The sequence below is a fragment of the Stegastes partitus genome, unplaced genomic scaffold (genome assembly GCF_000690725.1).
Source record: "Stegastes partitus isolate 25-593 unplaced genomic scaffold, Stegastes_partitus-1.0.2 Scaffold589, whole genome shotgun sequence".
NCBI classification, from domain to species: Eukaryota; Metazoa; Chordata; class Actinopteri; family Pomacentridae; genus Stegastes; species Stegastes partitus.
Window position 1 is genome coordinate 236,249 of NW_007578320.1, and position 20,612 is coordinate 256,860.

A 20,612-nucleotide genomic window follows, 5' to 3' on the forward strand; every position below is an offset into this window, starting at 1 on the left:
GTGTCGTGATTATGGTCTTTTAAAGCCAGATGTAATGAGCGAGGGGTGGATCTGACCATACATTCGGTGATATTGCAGTGACTTGTCAATCACAAGGTAGTCACACCCCCTTAAACATACCCTGCTTTATCATCTAAATATGACCAAAATCTACAAAATGACCATCTTGTATCCAAAAGAAAGTCTTAAAACTAGCATCCGAGACCATGAACTCATTAGGAAAATGTTTACTGAGGTAACAGATCACTAGAGAAGTAGGGTCATTTTCTCATAAACATCTATACAGTTGGACTTGCTTTTGCAATCAGAGATGTTGCCCCCTGCTGGCCATTAGCAAGAATACAGGTTTAAGATGCAACCTGTTGACCCTTTGAACGGACCAGACACCACGATAAGAATAACCTCACTCTATGTACAAGTAGGTAAGATCAGCAATACCTCACCAACTACAGTAGAAAGTTCTTCTTAAACATAAATGCACTGAATTACCACTTTAGTAGTATCACAAGCAGAGTATTACAAATATAGAGCAGACACAAGCACCTTTTTTCTACTTCATTCACTTTTAATAGTTTAAAAACACTGCTGCAAGTACTAATGTGTTTTTCATACTTCTTACACACAACCAAGTCATATCAACAGTTCTGTAGAATGAATAACAACATCGGCCAAAATGTGGTGAAAATGAGTTAAATTTTGTTCTTTTCAAGTGCAACTTTACGTCACATTGGTTCCTCCAGCATCTGATAAAATCCATACATTCTGCCTCATCACCTGCACTTTTCTGACGCTCGTGCAGCCATATGGTAATCAAAGCGGCAGCAGCAGACTGTGGTAATTGAAATGTGATGGGTGTACGCCGACGGGCTTTGTTGCTGCTGCTGGCTTTGCTCCAATCTGTCCTGCAGACAGGAGGGCGTAGTCCTGATCAGCAGCTGGCCTCACGCTGTCTGACCTCTGCCCTCCCCCTCCTCCCCCTCAGTCTGTTCACCCACCAGCTCCGTTACACCCACCATGTCGGCTGTACTCTCCGTGATGAGTGTGACTAAAACTTTAAGGACACTTCTTAGAGGGATCTGAGAGGAAGTCTCATTTTAAAATAAGTTTCCTTTTTCTAGATACTTGAGAGAATAATAGAAAAATATTCACAACTGTTAAAGGAACAGACGTGAAATTCACCATAAATAGAAGTACATCCAACTCCAGCATCAGAGGTGCTGGTAAGGCTGCAGACGGATGATTTTTTTTACTGTATTCACCACTTGACCTGTTTATTAGACCCATTTATTTAATTTTATTCAATGGCATGATGATTGTTAGACCCTGGGAATAATTCCACTTAATACAAAATATTTAAAACAATAACAATGTTTTATTTAGCAATGCAAACCTGAACATATTTAGTAATTTCCTTCGCAACATATACATAAAAGGGCATACTGACAGAAAGTTGAAATATTTTAGCAGTAAAATGAACAGAAAAACAAGCACACAAACCGTCCTGGATTCTTCTACTGTGGATTTGAGCGGTGAAGCACATGTGTAATATCACCGTGTTTTTAAGGAGAGATCAGATACCCTTTGCGCTGGCTGACCTTGCGGCTGGGTGCAGCGCAAATGTGAAGACGTGCAGAAATAAACAGCTAGCGAGTGTGAAATCTGATTCCTGCAGATCAGCAGAGATCAGTCGGTGTCTCCTGCTGTCTGAAGGTCAGCAGATGCAGATCTGAGATGGATTCTACATCAGATTACAGGAGCCAAGACTCAACCCACGCATGACACAGCAGCTTCTGAGTTCAAACCATAATTGGTCTGTTTTCACATCATACCAATCAATTTGGAAATAAATCACCTCTTTTTTTTTTCACTGCAATATCGCTATTGCAGTTTTCTAACATGGACTGGAGTCTTGTGACACCAGATGTGAAGAGTGTAATGAGGAAGATCACGATGTAAATGATCAACATGGCTAAAAAAGGAATGCACAGACCTGGTGGGAAACACCTTATTAATTCAAGTACAATTCAGTTTCAACTACATTATCTATAAAACCCTGCTGTTGTGTTGGTATAGTAAGGCACAGGCTGTTGGGCAGGCACTGCAGAGAAGAATTCTCATATTATCATAAAATAGCAATGACAACTATGAAAAATAACAAGCCAGTCTGCTAGTACAACTAGAGAGGTATTCAACTAATCCAACTGGTTTGACATGACAAACCAATTGGGATATAAGTTTCCAAACTATTTAAGATCTCACAGTTAAGAAGCTTTGGTGCAATATGAGGAAAAAAAAACATTAAAAAAAATAAAACTCAACTCAGCAAACTCCCTGAAACTCTTCCTGCAATCTGTAAAACGGTTTAATTGCAACACCCCTTTAACACGTCGTCCTCATTCACGAAAGGCAGGAATCAAGATGCTCGTTGATCTTTGACTCCTGTATTTTAACTTGGCACACAGGACAGCTGACCATCAGTGCAGAGGAGGAAGAAGAGGAGGAGGAAGAAGAGGAGGAGGAAGAGGAGGCAACACTGTGCAGTCCTGCAGAGGATTGAGAAGATGTCGAAGAGGAGGATGTAACGGTGGCAGTTCTTTGCTGCACTGCAGGTGATTTTGTCTTTGTCGACTCCCTCGACGCTGCTGAATCGCTGCCTAATGTCTTCTGGAAGAAGTCAAAGATGCTGGCTGAGCTGCTGCGCTCATCCCACGGCCTCTTCCTCGACGTCTGACTCCCAGCAGCTGCTCCTGATGAACTGTCACTGTGAGAATCGGTGAAATACTTGGATTGTGTGGGTTTAGCAGCGCTGCCTTGGGAACCTGTTGAAGCTACAGATGGATACTTAGAATGGTTGGAAACATTAAGGCTTGGCTTAGATGTAGTAGGTGAAGGAGTTAAATGGGTAGTACCGGCACTCTTCGGTAATGTCAGAGAGTCTCTTTTCGGCTCTGTGTTTGAGACGGAGGACTGAGTCACTGACTTCCTGAGGCTTGCGCTGTTGAAGAGTTCTTCAATGGACTTCTGTTTGATGTTATCTGCTCCTTGGCTGCCACTGCTACTGTGAGATTTAGGGATTCTCACCGGTGAGCCGTTAATGTTGACAAAAACCCTCGTGTTACCGACAGATCTCTTTATGGGTGGCTTTTTTCCTAAGGAAGAACCTGGTCTGACGGAGGGAAAGGAGCTGGAGATCCCATTGATTGAGTCATCCAGGCTAGAGCTAGCAGGAGAGCTGAGACTATTAGCAGGAGAGGAAGGGGTGAAGAACTTCGTTGGAGAGGAGACAGGGCTGGATAAAGGTGTTCTCACAACAGGCACCGGTGCTTTGTTAGACGGGGAGGAAGACGTGGAGTTCTGAGACTTCCCTCCAAGCAGGAAGCCTTTTCCACTGAATGGGATGATATTCCTTATATCCTGTGATCCAGAACCTGAGAGGGATTATAGCACAAATTAGCCATGCAATGTATTAACGTTTAGTGATTTAGTTGTAATTGTCCCAATGAGGAAATTATTCTGGCAGCAACATAAAAGCCATGAAAATGTGAACCCAATATAAAGGCTTTGCATTTTTACTCACTATGGGCTATTTTGTCACTGCAATATAAGGAAGGAAATTTGTACACAGTGTTCTTAACCGATAATTGATTATCGTTAAAGTGAATAAAGTACAGCTGATGTACTCAACCATGGGTACATTATATTCACTGCAAAATCAGCTTGTCTCCACTAGGCATTGAACTGTAGGAATGCTGTTCTGGTAAATTTGATCTTATTTTCTACACAAGAACACTGGCTGGAAGTCATTACAGAGGTTTCTGTCATGGTGTCCTGTTGCAAGCTAAACCCCTACAATGCTCTCAGCCTCACAAACATCAAATATAATGTCACGCATCCCCAAAAACCAAAACTCAAACACAATACAACTATGATAACCATCACAAAACTACTTATTTAACCATGTGGATTTAAACATTAGCATCCCCATGGTTCTTGAGCTGTAATCTTCCATCTCATCAAACAGTAAGAGGCTCCACCTGGTGGCACAAGCAGGAACTACAGCAGTGAGATACATTCTCTGATATGATTTCCCTCATCTTCTGCCGTATCAGTTAATAGACTTGTAATCTACTAAATAACTGATGACATTTAATCAATTAGCAATTCATCATTAACAACCCAACTGCAGTATAAAAATCTTTCACCTCTATAGAAACAGCCCAATGGGCAGAAGTATAAAGAGCTCAAAAATGTCTTCTGTGCTGTATGACACAGTTATAATGCCATAAATCATAGAAAAAAGTTGAATTTCTGTGATTATTTAGTTTATAAAGATTGGGGGGAAAGAAACACCAGAAATTAACACGTCAAACACTCTTCAAAGTGCCCACAGGTGTCAACAATACTGGAAAAATTATTGTAACTCTAAATACTGAATATATTTTACTACTTACATTTTTAATTTGTTTTCATATTTGTGGCCCATCTGCTTTGTGCAGATTTTTATTTATCTATTTTTTTTTTTACAGAATGTGATGTGTGTCAACGCTTACTTTTTGGTGATTTTTTAAGTGAGACATGTAGCACATAGTGATTTTGGCGATCAGTCAGACTTTTAAGCTCAGATTTGGTTATTTTTACAGGTGGAACTGCATGGCAAACATTTTTAGTTCAAGGACTGTTGGAGAGTTAAAAATCTTTCCATTTTTACAGTTTGTGGCTCTGACAAATGATGTGTGTGTGTTTTTTTTAAAGATTACATGCATTTCAAATCTCAGTTTTGGGGTTCAGAGGGTTAAAATGCCTTCACATGCACAAGTCTTACATTACTGGCTGTTGCTCAACATTAAAAGCAGTCACATAGTAAAACACCCTGTGGCTTTTATTGTGAGGCTGCTACTGACTTTGACCGTGTGTTCTGCATTGTTGACAACAGCGATTACAGCTGATACACAGGAGAAGGTACAGGCATGATGTTACCTGTAGTTGTACTTGATGGCTTCCCATTTCCTAAGGCCTTCTTCTCCAAAGTCTTCCCATCCTTTTTTCCATCCTTTTTGCCTTTTTTACCATATCCTTCGGGCTCCTTGACCTTGGTATAAGTCCCACCACAAGTCCTCTGGTGATCCCCCCACCAAGGGTCCAGGGAGGACGGAGCCCGGTTCATGGCCCTCTTCACGAAGCCAAAGTAGGGCTTGCGGCTCTGGCAGGGCCCGTTGCAACGCCACCAGTGCTGACGGTACACATCAACCTCATCGTGGAAGCTGTGATAGACCTGACAGATGGAAGACGGAAGTTTCAGAAGATTATTTTATCATTTAGGTTGCTCTAAATCTCTCATGTCAAAGCTAGAGAGGTTACACCTACGGTAATTTTCGTCCCACTGGCCTTGTTGATCCGGTGCATATGTTTGCAGAACTCTGGTCCGTGACCATCTCTGTCTCGGTTGTTCTGAGTCACAAACAGGAGCGCGTGAATCATTTCATGGAGGAGGGTCTGTGGAAACCAAAAAAACAGTTATCTGTATGTACATGTGTGCTCCTTTTTAGCATTACAGAGTCCTTCTCTTACATTGACACAAATCCATAAATGGCATCTGTGGTAAAAAAAAAAAGTCTCGTGACATGCAGACACACCAAACCATTAAATCGGAAATTCAAATGAAGAGTAGCTTCTGTATGAAAAAATAACTTTGGATGCATTTTATGACAACTGCCGCCTAACTTTCATTTGTGCATTTTATTGTCAACTACTAAAATAATCATCAACTATTTTGATAATTGATTTGAGTCATGTTTAGAGAAAAAAAGGCAACATCTCTGATCCAAGCTTCTTAAATTTGAGTAGTTTCTGGTTTTGCTAGTCTGAAAGTCTTTGGGTTGTGGACAAAACAATATGTTTGAAAACATCATTCTGGGCTTTGGGGAAAACTGATCGACATTTGCCACCATTTTCTGACATTTTACAAATCAGGAAAGAAAATAATCAACAGAATCACAGACAATAAAACTAATCATTAGCTGCAGCCCTGTTTTGATTGTTATGTTATGTAACCTCTAATCCTAATGCTAGTAAACTGGTTGTATACATTTCAGGCCTTATAGCAGGTTAATCTACCAGTGTAAAGAAAATAGAAATTAAACAGTATTGTTATAGTGATCATACTTTTCTTTTGAGAGGAGATTGTTATTTTGCTGCATATGGTGAAAAAGAATAGTCACAAAGGAATTTACTGAAACAGTCAAATTTCTTCTGATATATCAGCACTATTGGAACTGTCCATCTCACCTCCACCAGGTCTTTTCGGGGCCTGAGCTTCAGCAGAGGCTCACTGAGTCTGATTGAACATAGTCCACCTCGGCCCTCATAAGAACACACACCAGCACACCTGAGAACAAGTGACAGGAGCAGGAAACATTGGAGACAAGACACTTTCAATACATTGCATTTTTTCCTTTATCAGTAGTCATGTATACCCTGTAGCATTGTTTTACTGGGTAGGGTCAAACCAAACCCCATTCAAAAATTACACCATTTTATTTTAAGCTGGAACATTACAGTATTTACAAGCCAGTGAGAATTAAAACTGAAAGCAAGAGCACAAGAAAAACTTACAGTGTCATTCTGGGGCTCCACTTAACCTCTACTCCGCTAAGTTTTCCCCAGAAGAACATATCGTTGAACTCCAGGAACATGGCCCTGACATCGGGGTTGGGGTCCAGCATCTCCCAGGACTCGTCCACGATGGACAGCGGCCTCTCGGGCTGGGGAGCCGGCTTCCAGTAGGGAACAACATCGCTGCCACCTCCGGCTACATCCACTTTCCGTTTCTTACTGCTGTGTCCGAAGCCACTGTCCTCGAAGCCGTTTGATGAAAATAACGAGGTCTCATATTCGTAGTTAAACTGCTCCTGCAGCTGACTGGCGAGCAGAAAGTCCTCATCCATGACAACAACAAACTAGCTAGCGAGCTACGTGGCTTTGGTCAGCGTTAGCTTGTGGGTGCTAACGAGCTAATGTAGCTTATACGCAGTTCTCAAACGGGTGGCAGCATCGCCAGATCAATAGCACAGTCCGTCAGACTACCATTGTGTAGAAAGACTGGATATGTGTCGTGATTTTAGCAAAAACAACCACATATCTGTGTTGCGTTTGCTAACTGTCAGTCGAAAGCCAGCGCCAACAGTTTGTGTCAAGCGTATTGCAATACAACCAGATGATTTCCAATATGCATTTCAAAATAAATCTGCTCCACGTTTTAAGAGGATGTGTTTGGTTAATACGGATAGTTTGATGTATATTTCAAATTAATAAACTGCTATTGGTTGTAAACTTTTATTATGCGTCGTTCAGTAGCATACTGACGCATTTTTAATGATTATTTTATATTTTCCTAAAGTGACACTTCCGCTCTAGACTTGAGTGAGCCTTGCAAACTTGACAAAATTTTGCCGATTCAAAAACAGTAGCAAAGCATTCTGGGATATGTCGTCTTCTTTATTTCAGGTAGTTGGCCAATCTAAAGGTATCACGGAGTTTATCTGTTGTCGGCTAGCGATGGAAGCAATGACAAATATTTAACAATCAGTCTTATGTTATCTATATTTTTGAATAATAAGTAAAATATTTTGTCTGTAATTGACTCAATGTTGTTTAAAAGCGTTTGTTTTGTGTTATTTGTTGGCCATCTTTTTTCTGAACCCCGTGACGCTTCAGGGTGTCAACCAGTTTACAGCTTCCTGTTTGGGTTGCAAGAACCAAGGAGCTTCCATGAACTCTTCCTCTATCCACTTTTCTGAATATTTTCTTAACATTTAGTTTTAATAAGGAAACACAAGCACGACAAAAGATGTCGGAAACGGGGAACCGGCTGCGTAAACTGCTCGAATCGCCCAATTTCGACCCGCAAAACTACGTCAAGCAGCTGTCCCAGCAGTCCGACGGCGACAGAGATCTGCAGGAGCATCGGCAAAAAATCCAAAACTTGGCCGACGAAACGGCTCAGAACCTGAAGAAAAATGTGTACAAGAACTACAGACAGTTCATCGAAACGGCCAAAGAGATTTCCTACCTGGAGAGTGAGATGTACCAGCTGAGCCACATCCTGACCGAGCAGAAGAGCATCATGGAGAGCATCACTCAGGCCCTGCTGTCCACAGACAAGGACGAGACCTCCAAAGAGATGCAGGCTGCTTTCCCAAAAGAGACAGAAGAGCTGAAGCAGAGGACGCTCACCTCCCTGCTGGAGAAAGTGGAAGGGGGTAAAAACATCATGGACACCCCAGGGAGACATCTCGTCTACAATGGTGACCTGGTGGAGTTTGATGTGGACAACATGTCCCCCATCCAAAAGGTGCACGCTTTCCTCATGAATGACTGTCTGTTGATCGCCACCTGGCTGCCCAACCGCCGTGGCACGGTCAAGTATAAATACAATGCCCTGTACGACCTGGAGAGCTTCGCCGTGGTCAACGTAAAGGACAACCCCCCCATGAAGGACATGTTCAAGATCCTCATGTTCCCAGACAGCCGCATCTTCCAGGCAGAGAACAGCAAGATCAAGAAGGAGTGGCTGGAGATCCTGGATGAAACCAAGAAAAACAAAGTCTCTAAAGATAGGCACAAGAAGGAGGAAGAAGTTCCTACTTCTCCTGTAAGAGCCGAGGTGTCCACCAATCCTTTCGACATGGATGATGATGAGCCGGCGGACGCTGAAGAGAGCGTGGACCTCAGCCTGGAGTGGATCCAGGAGCTGCCAGAGGATCTGGACGTGTGCATTGCTCAGAGAGACTTTGAGGGTGCTGTGGACCTGCTGGACAAGCTCAACGAGTATCTCAAAGACCAGCCGGTCACCCCGAGGGTCAAAGAGCTCAGGTTGAAGGTTGATGAGCGCGTGCGGCAGCTGACAGAGGTCCTAGTGTTCGAGTTGTCTCCAGATCGGTCGCTCCGTGGTGGACCTAAAGCAACCCGGCGGGCTGTGTCCCAGCTCATCAGACTAGGTGCTTCTTAAACACACTGCTTCGTTGCATCTCACCATGTCACGGTTCTGTGAATTCACACTAAGGACCTGTTCCATCCACACACAGTGTTTTTATGGCTGAAGGGCACCTTGTCAGAATCTGTTAAAGGCATTTCACTTAGTCACTGTCCTCACCCGAATCATTTGCATGATGGGGTTGACTTGCAAATCACTTATTGTCTGTTTTGACCTTGGATGCTGAGTGATATAATCAGATAAATACGCTGTGCCTCATTGTTATGTATTTAGTGTGTTAGGTATTTAGATGAGCTTTTCCTAAATCTTGAGACCAGACTCTGCTGAAATCTTGATGTCTTTACAGTCTCATGATAGGTTTTTGCTACGTTGTCCAACTAACTGTCTGTTTGCAGTCATAGCTTTTAATGAAGAACCAAATGTAGAAAAAAAAAAGTTAAAAAAAGAGCTGTAACTTATGATTATTTTAATTGTAGATTCATCTGCTTATTGTCTTCTTGATTAATGAATTAGATGTGTTAAAATGTCAGAAAATGGTGGAAAATGTTGATCATTGCTTCCCAAAGGCCAAGGTGACAAATGTCTTATTTTATCCATAATCCAAAGTATTCAACTTACTGTCATGAAGGAGGAAAGTAAGTAGAAAGTATTCAAATTTAAAAGGCTTGAGTTAGAAAATTTCAACTTATTTATTTATTTATTTGTTTAAAAAATGACTCAAACCAATTAATTGATCATCAATGTAGTTTTAGTATCTGACATAGTTAACTGATAACCTGTTTAATCACTTAATCGTTGCATTTCTACTGTAGAATTTGCTGTCTTGTGTGCATGCATACAGTTTTGAATAGATATATTTTTAAATTATTCCGAGCAAAATTATTTGGAATATAAATACAAATTTATTTATTGATTGATTATTGTTCTATTAATTATATCTTTCCAGGTTATTTTCATCTACACTACAGATATTCCTATAGATAACACACAATACAATTTATTTCAATTTATTTAATATTTTTTAATAAAAAGACAAACACTTTCAATATATTTAGTCCAAAACACATCAGAATCACCCCTAAAAGGCCTACATATGTAGTACCTGTGCAGTCATTGAATGTAAACTCCTTTTTTTAATGTCATAAAACCTCTGACAAACATTACTAGGGCCATGCATGTGGTACCTTCAGCCCTATCAACATATTTAAACATGTGGAATGATCCTATATTTGCAATGAGCAGACTGCTCTGTCTCATCACCCTGTAAATCTGTGTTGTTATTGTCTGCCTTTTAGGACAGTCCACCAAAGCCTGTGAGCTGTTTCTGAAGAACCGCGCTGCAGCGGTCCAGACGGCCATACGGCAGCTTCGCATCGAAGGAGCCACGCTGCTCTACATCCACAAACTCTGCAACATCTTCTTCACCAGCTTGCTGGAGACCGCCAAGGAGTTTGAGATGGACTTTGCAGGGAACACGGGCTGCTATTCTGCCTTCGTGGTCTGGTCCAGATCCGCCATGAGGATGTTTGTGGACGCCTTCAGCAAGCAGGTGGGTAGAGGGTCAGGGAGGCAACTATTCTGATTCACAGGATGTGGCCTGGGGGCATAAGCACGCAATTTCTGCTCCGCATTTCATGCAGTTTTCTTCTCCCCTCCTGCTATTTGCATGTTACTGTTTCCAAATCCCCTTTATGATGAAAAACAACAACAACTTCTGAGTGGCAACCATAAACACACAAAATTTCAAGTTTTGCTGAAGGTGTGGATTGTACAGTAAGGCGAACCTGCTTGGTTTTTGCAGTGCATTAGCCACTTTAATGACAGTGTTCGCAGTTCTACCATCACTATTTTGCATCGTCACTACATCATGCGCTTAACTCTGCCCAAGATGACTATGATGGGTTTGAAGAAATACAAACAGGCCAGAACATTTTCCCCCTAGAGCAGAATAATAATAAGGTGCAGTCAGACCATTCATTACCATGTTTGCTGTGGAGATAAGTCGGCTTATACAAGACTACACAGACAAGTAACACTCTGTTAAATATGTTTTTAAAAAAAAAGATGTTTTACTATGGATTTCTGGGCCGTACGGCAAACCAGAAATTGCACCTGGACTTCTTGTCAAAAGTGGAATTTGAGCCAAGATGCAAAATTTTGGACACCTTGTATTTCTTATTGCTAAAAACATGAACAAACAAACAAAAATAGGCCAAGTTACACCATATACACATGCTTTCATGCCTTGTTTTAACAGTGGAAAGCAGCTGGGATATTACATCTAAAAAAAGAATGCTTACTGACATCATTCGTCAACTGTCTGGAAAACCTTATCTACTAACTGATTGATTTAAGCCAGTTTTTAGCAAGGACCACACGAACACATGAGGTTAAATTCTGTAATGTGGCAGCCAGAGGGTGCAGTGTGTCACTTTAAAGTCAGTATATGCATGTGTTGTTTCACAAGTGGTTTGCTCTCTTTTCCCAGGTGTTTGACAGTAAGGAGAGCCTGTCGACAGCAGCAGAATGTGTTAAAGTGGCTAAAGAACACTGCCAGCAGCTGACTGAGATCGGCCTGGACCTGACCTTCACCCTGCAGTCGCTGCTGGTCAAAGACATCAGAGCGGGGCTGCAGAGCTACAAGGACATCATCATCGAAGCCACTAAGCACCGAAACTCTGAGGAGATGTGGAGGAGGATGAACCTCATGACGCCCGAGGCTTTGGCCAAGCTCAAGGTGAGTTTTGTTCTGCCTTGGTTTTCATGTTTTGTGTTATGTTTTCTTGATTTTTGTCTCCTGATTCTCATTTGTTCTCAGTCAGTGTTTGTTGACCACCATTTTGTTGTCTTCTGTTTTCAGAATTTTGATCTGATTATACCTACGTTGATTGACAGATAATAAATCAGCAAAAATGTGACAGTCCAGTTGGTTGAGTTTTTTTTTCCCAAGCAAAAATGACAAACATTCTTTGGCTCCTGTTTCTATACTGTGAAGCTTTTAAGCTTTTCTCCATTTCATATCATTGTAAATCAAATGTCATGGAATTTTGACCACTGGTTGTACAGAACAAGACATATCTTTGTACGCGAGAAAATATTACTGTTTGATGTGGATTTTTAATACTATCTCACTTAATTAAATATTTTATTTGACTTTTAAATTAAATATTGATAATTTATCTAAATAATCTCTATTGAAAATCATATTTTTTTCAGTATTAAGTTATGTTTTGATTTCAGTAGACAGTACAGAGGATTTTAATGACATCAAATGTTGAGACTGTCATATTTAATCTGTTACAAATCAGCCTTACATTTTACCCATTGAAACATTAACACATCAGTCTTCTCCTCCGCAGGACGAGATGCGCAGCTGTGGCATAAGCTTCGAGCAGTACACCGGCGACGACTGCTGGGTGAACCTGAGCTACACCATCGTGGCCTTTACCAAGCAGATGATGAACTTCTTGGAGGAAGGCCTGAAGCTCTACTTCCCCGAGCTGCACATGGTCCTGCTGGAGAGCCTGAGGGAGATCATCCTGGTGGCCGTGCAGCACGTGGACTACAGCCTCCGCTGTGAGCAGGACCCTGAGAAAAAGTCCTTCATCATGCTGAACGCCTCCTTCCTCCACGACACCGTGCTGCCGGTGGTGGAGCGGAGGTTCGAGGAGGGCGTGGGGAAGCCGGCCAAGCAGCTGCAGGACTTGAGGAAGAGCACGAGGCCGGTTCGAATCAACCCTGAGAGCACCACGTCTGTGGTGTGAGACCGATAGGAACTGCTGTTTTGACAAAAGACGTGAGACTGTGGTAAAAAAAAAAAAAAAAACACCTGCACACTCTTTTACTAACTGCTCTAGCAATTTCAACTCCCACTTTAAAAAATAACCACAACACTAGATGCTGGCTGTTTGGATCGTACAAAACAGTAAATGACCGGGTGCATCATGGAGAAGAGACACATTGGCAGCAGAACAAGATAAGTTGGTATAAAAGCTACTTTGCACCTGAATGTCTACCAGTTGTCACCAAAATATTAATTGTTATTGGGTAATGTTCTTCAAATTCATGAAAAATATGTAATGAACATAGTCAAACAGCTGATAACAAAATATATGATCAAATATGTGCAGCTCTGTTCACCCGTTACACTGTATTCTCAAATTTCAGTTGATTACAGATTTCTGCTCTTAATGGAACCCACGTGCACTCACCATGAAAGCGAAAGGTTATGCTGTTTGAAAGCTTGTAAATTAAATATTCTAATGTTTGATTCCCCCTCCTTTGGTTTCTACTATCCCCTTATTAGACATGAAAGTGTTCTAGCGTACTAGGACTGAATTACAGGGACGACTGAAAACAAAATGCACTGGTAAATGTTCACTTTTAGTCCAAATGTGCCAATTTGTGTTTGACTGTAACACGTGAAATTGAATAAAGATCAATATGCACAGACGCTATCTTTATTTTACTATCAGTAGGATGTAAGTAAGATCAGAAGGTTTTGGTCCTGCTATGAGAATTTTCCAGCATAAATGACCTGTGTCTGCTTTCATGCCACATTAAAATGGTTGCTTTTATATCATTTGGTAACAATTTTGGACAGAAACAAGGAGTGTTTCTCAGAATTTTCAGTATTAACTTGAAGTGTATGCTTCTAATTGTTTTTGTGGTTGTGTTGTAATCACCGATCTTAGTTTTCTTTCCTTACTCAAAGGAGCACTCTTTTAAACTTGCCGACCTTTTCTTCAACATCCTCAAATCAATCAGATTTGTAGACGTTTTACTTTTCAGAGCAGGAAGTACAAAGGTACAGCTGTTAATGATCCTTCCTGCTCCCTCCAGCAGTTGTTGAAGTGCAATGTAATGCAAATTAATGTATGAATTACACCTACGCGACAAGTCTGTTCAGCCGTAGTTGAAGGGGTCTGCTTAGGAACAATGGTGATATAATAAGCCCACAGTTTCTACATTAACCGTCTGGGGTCTGGGCTGCTTTTGTGATTTTACTGCTGCCCCAGATCTCTGAATATGTAAAGTTAGAAGTCAACCATATCTATTTAAGAGTGCATCCATGATAGGACCAGGCGGGGGTGGCACAAGCCATCTCTCCGATTTTGATGAAACTTGGCCAGTTTGAACACGTCCACCCAAAACGACTTCAATCTAAGTTTTTTATTTTTTATTTTTTATTTATTTTTTCCTAAAAATGACCAAAAATCCCCTAAAAACATGGTCAAAAGTATAAAGCTCTAGTGCTGTAAGAATTCAACCAAATCTTTTCATATTTTCAGTGAATGTTATCCTACCCAAGGTCAATTTATTGTCAACGTTTCGTTCTCTTACGACTAGTTCTTATCACACACATCATGTCAGCCAAGACCGCCCCTCTCACCCAACAGTGAAAACTGTTAAAATACCCAAAGTTTAGGCCAAAATATCTCCAATGCCGGAGCATACTTAAAAAAAAAAGTGCATGCTGTCTAAAAGGTGGGACTTCATACTAAAATCTGCAAAAAAATCTTTGGGCACTCACTGAATTATTCTACAGGAGGACTGCAAACACGACTTCCACCACAGGTTACCTGCTTCTGTTTTTTTTCATTATAATGCGCTGATTTGGTAATTATGGCATAACAACAGACAGAAACTGCAGCAAAATGGTTGCACACCATAAACTTTAATGAAATAAAACCATTTACTAGATAAACTTAACTCTGCTTATTTGGTACAGTTAATGGAGGTCAAACAGAACAATAAAGGATTCTAAAATTCCAACTAAAGTAATTTATCTGAAATTATAATCCAGTTTATTTCTGGCATCCTTGTTTAATGACTATATTGCCCTCTTGTGGCAGATTATAATTAGTAAATATTAAATATACTGGTTGATGTGTCTTAAACAGGTGCTAAGGCAACCTGTCAGTGTCTGAGTTTTACATTCATTTTGATTCTCTGTATTAATAAATGCTGTTCACCAGTTCTAGTGTTAAGTTACATTTTCCGTGTAACATCCTAAAATCACAATTTATTGGCGTGTGTTAGGAACAATCTGCATACAATCATTTGGTTATCTGGCTGGCCTTTACTGCATCCTGATGTCAAATCCTAGTAAAGCCAGTTTGGTGCAACAGTTTCTTTTCTGTGTGAAATGATTCACAGCAGTCACAGAGTCAAAGTGCCACCAGGGCAGATGCGGATATTTTTAGACGCCAGATTCAACACACGATTGTTCTCTCTGCTTCACAGCTCATCTCGTTATAATCACTGATGTGATCGAGGGCTCGAGGAAAGCCTCGGGTGAAGTTATCCGCTTTTTTTCTCCAGGAGAGGAAGCATCAAGCTGGTGGGATTATTTGAGAAGGATTCATTCAGTCAAACCTTTCAAGGAATCTAAAGTCAATATTTCACGTGACGAACAGATGGTGGTTTTGGTTCTTCATCTGCTAAGACTGTGATGGAGGTGCTGTGCTTGAATACTTCATTTCAGCTTCTTTGTCTAAGGGGAGAGTGATGCAAAGAACTCCCTTTAACCACAGAAAAAGTGTAAAGAATTAGGTAATAAAAGAATCTTAATATAACCTGATTTAATAAGGTGCAATTTCTCCTAGCAAGAAAAGCTTGTATAGCTGTGACACATTTACACATGTATAAAATTAATATTGTGATGCTCTTATGACGGTGAAAGTCATTGCTGATCTCTGATTACATAGAGACCAGTCCAGAGTGATTTATATAAATTACAGGGACATATTAAAGGATGTGTGACTAAATCCATTTACACTGCTACATATTCTGACCTGCTGCAATATCAGGATTAGAATAAATAATCAGGTCAAAGGTTTCTCAAGTAACTGTAGTTGAATAAATTCTCGCCCACCAAGACAGATACTTGAAAATACACGTGTACTGCAATGATACAGTGCCCATGTTTGTGTTACCTTTGGTTTAAGGTATTTTTCAGAACTAACATGATACTGATTTTTACTAAACAAGGTGATGGATATTTAGTCAGTGTTTGGACCCAATCTACAATTGCTAATAAAATGAATTGGATAAAAACAACTCAACAACACCATTAAGAAAAAACAAAAACAAACCAAAACAACCTAATATTAGATCTGATAACTGACCAGGCTGATAATCAGTCAGTACCTAATTCATATTGGATTTTGTGCTGTACTCTGAGAATGTGGACCCCAGCAGAACTTGCAAACGCTGCAGCAGAAGCTATTGGGAATCCATCCATCCATCATCTATACACCGCTTAATCCTCACTGGGGTCATGGGGGGCTGGAGTCTATCCCAGCTGATTTAGAGCGAAGGCAGGGGACACCCTGGACAGGTCACCAGTCTATCACAGGACTACACTTAGAGACAGACAACCAAGCACACTCACATTCACACCTACGGACAATTAAGAATCACCAATTCACCTTAACATGTTTTTGAACTTGTGGGAAGAAGCACGGTGAGAGCATGCAGAAAGATCCCAGGTGTCCTCACCGGGATGCGAACCGGCGACCTTCTTGCTGCGAGGCAACAGTGCTACCAACTGTGCCACCTTGCAGGGAATCCAAAAAATCCAAATAAAAACAAACTATTGCGCTAAAGTACAGTTTTTAAGCATTTTACTGGGTGTTTCCATTTTTCAGCTCAATTTATGTGATACCTTTTTGTAGGAGGAACTTGGAGATTCAAACTATGAATACAAAATATAATCAACAAATAAATACTCACTTATTGTTATGAGTTAAGATAAAATGTCATTGAACGTGGACAGGAAAAGCTACCCAGTTGTATATAAAGTAGGTATAGGCAATAATTTCAATACAGTAACATAACATTCATTATTTTTTAATAATGTATGTTATGTTTCATACTGTATAATGACTGCTTTTATGTTTGGTATTCAACCATTAAAACACAACACATTAGAACACAGCAAGCGTTAGCACTGTCTAATAAAACTATTTTTTTATATATAGTGCTAATTCACAACATGTGTCATCTCGTAGCACTTCACTTTCCACTTTGTCCTCCTGTGTGCGGGCAGCCCTCCTTGTTCCTATTGGCTGTGCGGTCATAAGTCACAGCGTGCAGGGGTCAAAGTTAAAAGTTTAACAAATTTGAACTTCGAACTTTGATCGCAAAGAGCACGCAGTCTCTTCGACCTGCGCCCTGTGCTTTAATGGCGCAACAGTTCTTTAAGTGTTTTATGTTACCTGGCTGCAAGAAAAATTAGCCTTGTTAGTTCCTGTCACAACTTTCTCAGCACCAAACAGCAGCCAGACACAGTTAGCAACTAGCTGCTGAACATAATCAAACATGTAGCAGCTCATAAAACAGATTATTCCCTTACTAGATGGTGGAGACCAAAACTGAGGTAAAACAAGGATTTTTACTGGACTTCACATTTGTCACATGTCCAAATAAGTGCTCATGTTGCTCTGTTGCTAACATTTAAACGAGGACCACGGACTATCGCTGTAAAGCCTGAAGTTTGGCCTTTGGGCGTCACTATCTTAACTATCGTATTCTATTCATTAAAATGCATTCAAGTATTAACTGTTAGAAAGTTGCACATTAGTTTCTAAATTTTTGATTCAATGAAATGCAGCAACTAAAGTTTACTTGCTTCTCACACTTTTGAGGTTTTTAGTCACTAGTTTGTCCATGTTCTTTGAGCCCCTCACTACTTTTTGATGCTTTTGGATGGTGTACTTTCAAAATAACCTCAAATAACTCCTCTTTGACTGCAAGTTTAATAGGATGGTACTGCTGGGCATTCTGATTTTCTGTGGGAGCATCTTAACAAAGATTGCTACACTTTCAAAAAGCCTTTTAGACTTCTGCGTCACCGTCAGAGTGACAATTTAGCTGGAGCTTTCATCTCCAGTTATAACAACGTGGTGCATTCCAGTGAATTGCAGCCTTGTAATTATATTTTTATGAGCACATGTCCTCACAATGGATTAAGCGAGAGGAAACATAAAGGTTAGGTTAGGTAATGAAACTGGGGGAAGGTATAAATGTCTGCAGAGATGTATTCATGCTTTAAAGCCGGTGCACAGACGCTCACTTGCGTTTCACCACAGAACAGATCAGAAACCCACGTAATGGGATGCTAATAGGACTAATAAATGGAAAAGCTGTCCCAGTGTGTGGGATTAATGCTGCTCCCGGAGGGACGTCAGTCACGGTCGCTGTCTGCTCAATTAAATGTTTAGCTAACACAGGTTGCTAATGTGAACAAACACAGAGGATTGAACTGGCTCCGGATGCATCCGTTTTAAATGTGGAAACTGCTGGGATCCATCTAAAAACTTTTCAGTTTGTAACTTTATTTATTTTTTTTATTGTTATTTGCTAAATGCAGTTTTGCACTGTGATCATGTTTCATCTCTCTCCATGTGACAGGCAGAACAAATGCAGAGTATAATGCAGTCACAATAAATGATCAGCATTATCGTTATAACCCCCATTACTGCTGACTGCATGGTGACAGTTGTGGCCTTTATGTTCCCTGTACTGACATTATGGAGGTTTCAGAATAAGGGTTTCTCTTTACTCACTTAAGATTTAGAAATCAGGGTAGTTTTTTTCCCCCCATTGGTAGGGATGGTTAAAGTTAATAAGTCTACAACCACAGCTATTGATTTAGGTAAAAAGATTTTTTTTGTCTTTATCAAATCAAACAGCAGATCACTTTCTAAAACATGATGACAGAACCATTTCACAGTATCGCAGTAAATGATTTAAATGTAGCCTTTCCTCAACCTTGATTGAATATAAGGTAATGGGTTAATGAATCAAAAGATTTATATATATATACACACACACACTGATTTCTGTACAATTCTACATTTCACAACCCCTTTCACTGTTTAGCTGCTAACATACATCTGTTATATATTAAAAATGTGGAATGCAAGATGTTTACTTGGTCCAATGTTTATTTACACTGGTTTATCTTGCCAGCCTAATTGGATTTACCCATAAGGTTCTGGAAAAACAGCAATTATTTTGACAGTTCTGCCCTAAAACATACCATGCTTTAACATCTATTTTCCTCTAAATTGGATCATCATTTACAAAATGCCGTAATAAAGGAGACGTAAACTAATGATTGAGATCATAAACATATTTTGAAAATGTTTTCTGAGGTAACAGATCAAGTGAGTAGTAAGTAGTATCATTTTCTCATAGACTTTAAAAACAATCCGTAGTCTTTTTGCAGACAGAGGAGTCGCCATGTTCTGGCTGTTACAAAGAATACAGGTTTTAGGTTCTTCTTTTCAGACCCAGAAGTCCATCTTTTATATACACACTAGGTTTTGAACTCACATTTGTGTAAGGCCTTGGACTGTTTGTATATGAACTGTAAGGATTAACAGTAACTTAGACTACACAACTTTACCATACTTAAAAAAATATATGTTAAAAAAATGGTGTGCACTACTTTAAAATGCCATTCAACCCCTACCATTTGGAAAATACATTTAAACAGTTTATGATTGAACAGCTGTCTAAATAAAACATAAAAAAATCTAACTGATTCAAGGAAACAGGAGAACCCCTGTTTACCAGTGTCCTTAACGTGAAACCTGTGCTTATTTTTTGAGCCTTTCAATTAACGCGATCAATCAGCTGGAGCCACAGTCCCCGCCCCTCTGTGCGCCTGCGCAGAGCGGGGCGGGGAGCTGTCCCTGTCAGTCGGTGCTGGAGTGTTTTCACAGCAAGCAGCAGCTTCTCCTCCGGTCCACCGACACACCGGAGCCATGGAGGAAGAGTTGAAATGCCCCGTCTGCGGTTCTCTCTTCAAGGACCCCATCCTGCTGCCGTGCTCCCACAACGTCTGCCTGGCGTGTGCCCGGAACATCACGGTGCAGACGCCGGACGGAGAGACCCCGGTGCAGAGCCGCGCGTCCGGCAGCTCCGACTATGACTACCTGGACATGGACAAGATGAGCCTGTACAGCGAGACGGACAGCGGCTACGGCTCCTACACGCCGTGTCAGCTCAAGTCTCCGAACGGGGTGCGGGTGTTCCCCCCGGCCCTCCCCCACCGACACTGCTCCCTCACCTGTCCGCTGTGCCACCGGAGCGTCTCCCTGGACGAGCGAGGTCTCCGGGGCTTCTCTCGGAACCGGCTGCTGGAGGCCATCGTGGCTCGGTACCAGCAGAACCGCGCCTCCTCCTCCACTTCCTCCTCCTCCTCTTCCTCATCTTCTTCTTCTTCTTCATCATCATCCAAGGCGGTAAAGTGCCAGCTGTGCGACCGTAACCCGGTGGACGCGTCGGTGATGTGCGAGCAGTGCGACGTGTATTACTGCAACGCCTGCCAGCAGCGGTGCCACCCGTCCCGCGGTCCGCTCGCCAAGCACCGCCTGGTTCCACCGCCGAACCAGGCGGCCGGAGGAGCGGCCGGCGGCGGCGGAGGGAGCGGTGGTGGCGCCGGGGGAGGCAGCGGCGGCGGTCAGCAGCCGCCGGCCACCGCGCGTAAACCGGCGACCTGCGTGGATCACGAGGCGGAAAACTTCAGCATGTACTGCGGCAGCTGCAAGGCTCCGGTGTGTATGAAGTGTCTGGAGGAGGGAAAACACGCCAAACACGACGTGAA

The 20,612-nt window shown here is 41.4% G+C and overlaps 3 protein-coding genes across 3 annotated transcripts in view; 2 read left to right on the forward strand and 1 right to left on the reverse strand.

Annotated features, from left to right (window-relative positions):
* Positions 1-1,352: 1,352 nt before the first annotated feature.
* Positions 1,353-7,160, reverse strand: sprtn (SprT-like N-terminal domain). Its single transcript, XM_008289032.1, has 5 exons — positions 6,613-7,160; positions 6,286-6,385; positions 5,365-5,493; positions 4,978-5,272; positions 1,353-3,428 (listed from the first exon to the last, which is right to left on the reverse strand). Exons 1-5 carry the CDS (start codon positions 6,942-6,944, stop codon positions 2,398-2,400), a joined length of 1,887 nt encoding a protein of 628 aa, XP_008287254.1. The 5' UTR covers positions 6,945-7,160; the 3' UTR covers positions 1,353-2,397.
* A 568-nt stretch (positions 7,161-7,728) lies between these two features.
* On the forward strand, positions 7,729-13,444 carry exoc8 (exocyst complex component 8). Its single transcript, XM_008289034.1, has 4 exons — positions 7,729-8,996; positions 10,288-10,541; positions 11,481-11,729; positions 12,352-13,444. Exons 1-4 carry the CDS (start codon positions 7,847-7,849, stop codon positions 12,754-12,756), a joined length of 2,058 nt encoding a protein of 685 aa, XP_008287256.1. The 5' UTR covers positions 7,729-7,846; the 3' UTR covers positions 12,757-13,444.
* A 6,326-nt stretch (positions 13,445-19,770) lies between these two features.
* The window catches only part of trim67 (tripartite motif containing 67), an 86,752-nt gene continuing 85,910 nt past the window's right edge, over positions 19,771-20,612 (forward strand). The window contains exon 1 of the mRNA XM_008289035.1: positions 19,771-20,612. Coding sequence (XP_008287257.1) covers positions 19,771-20,612 — 842 coding nt within the window.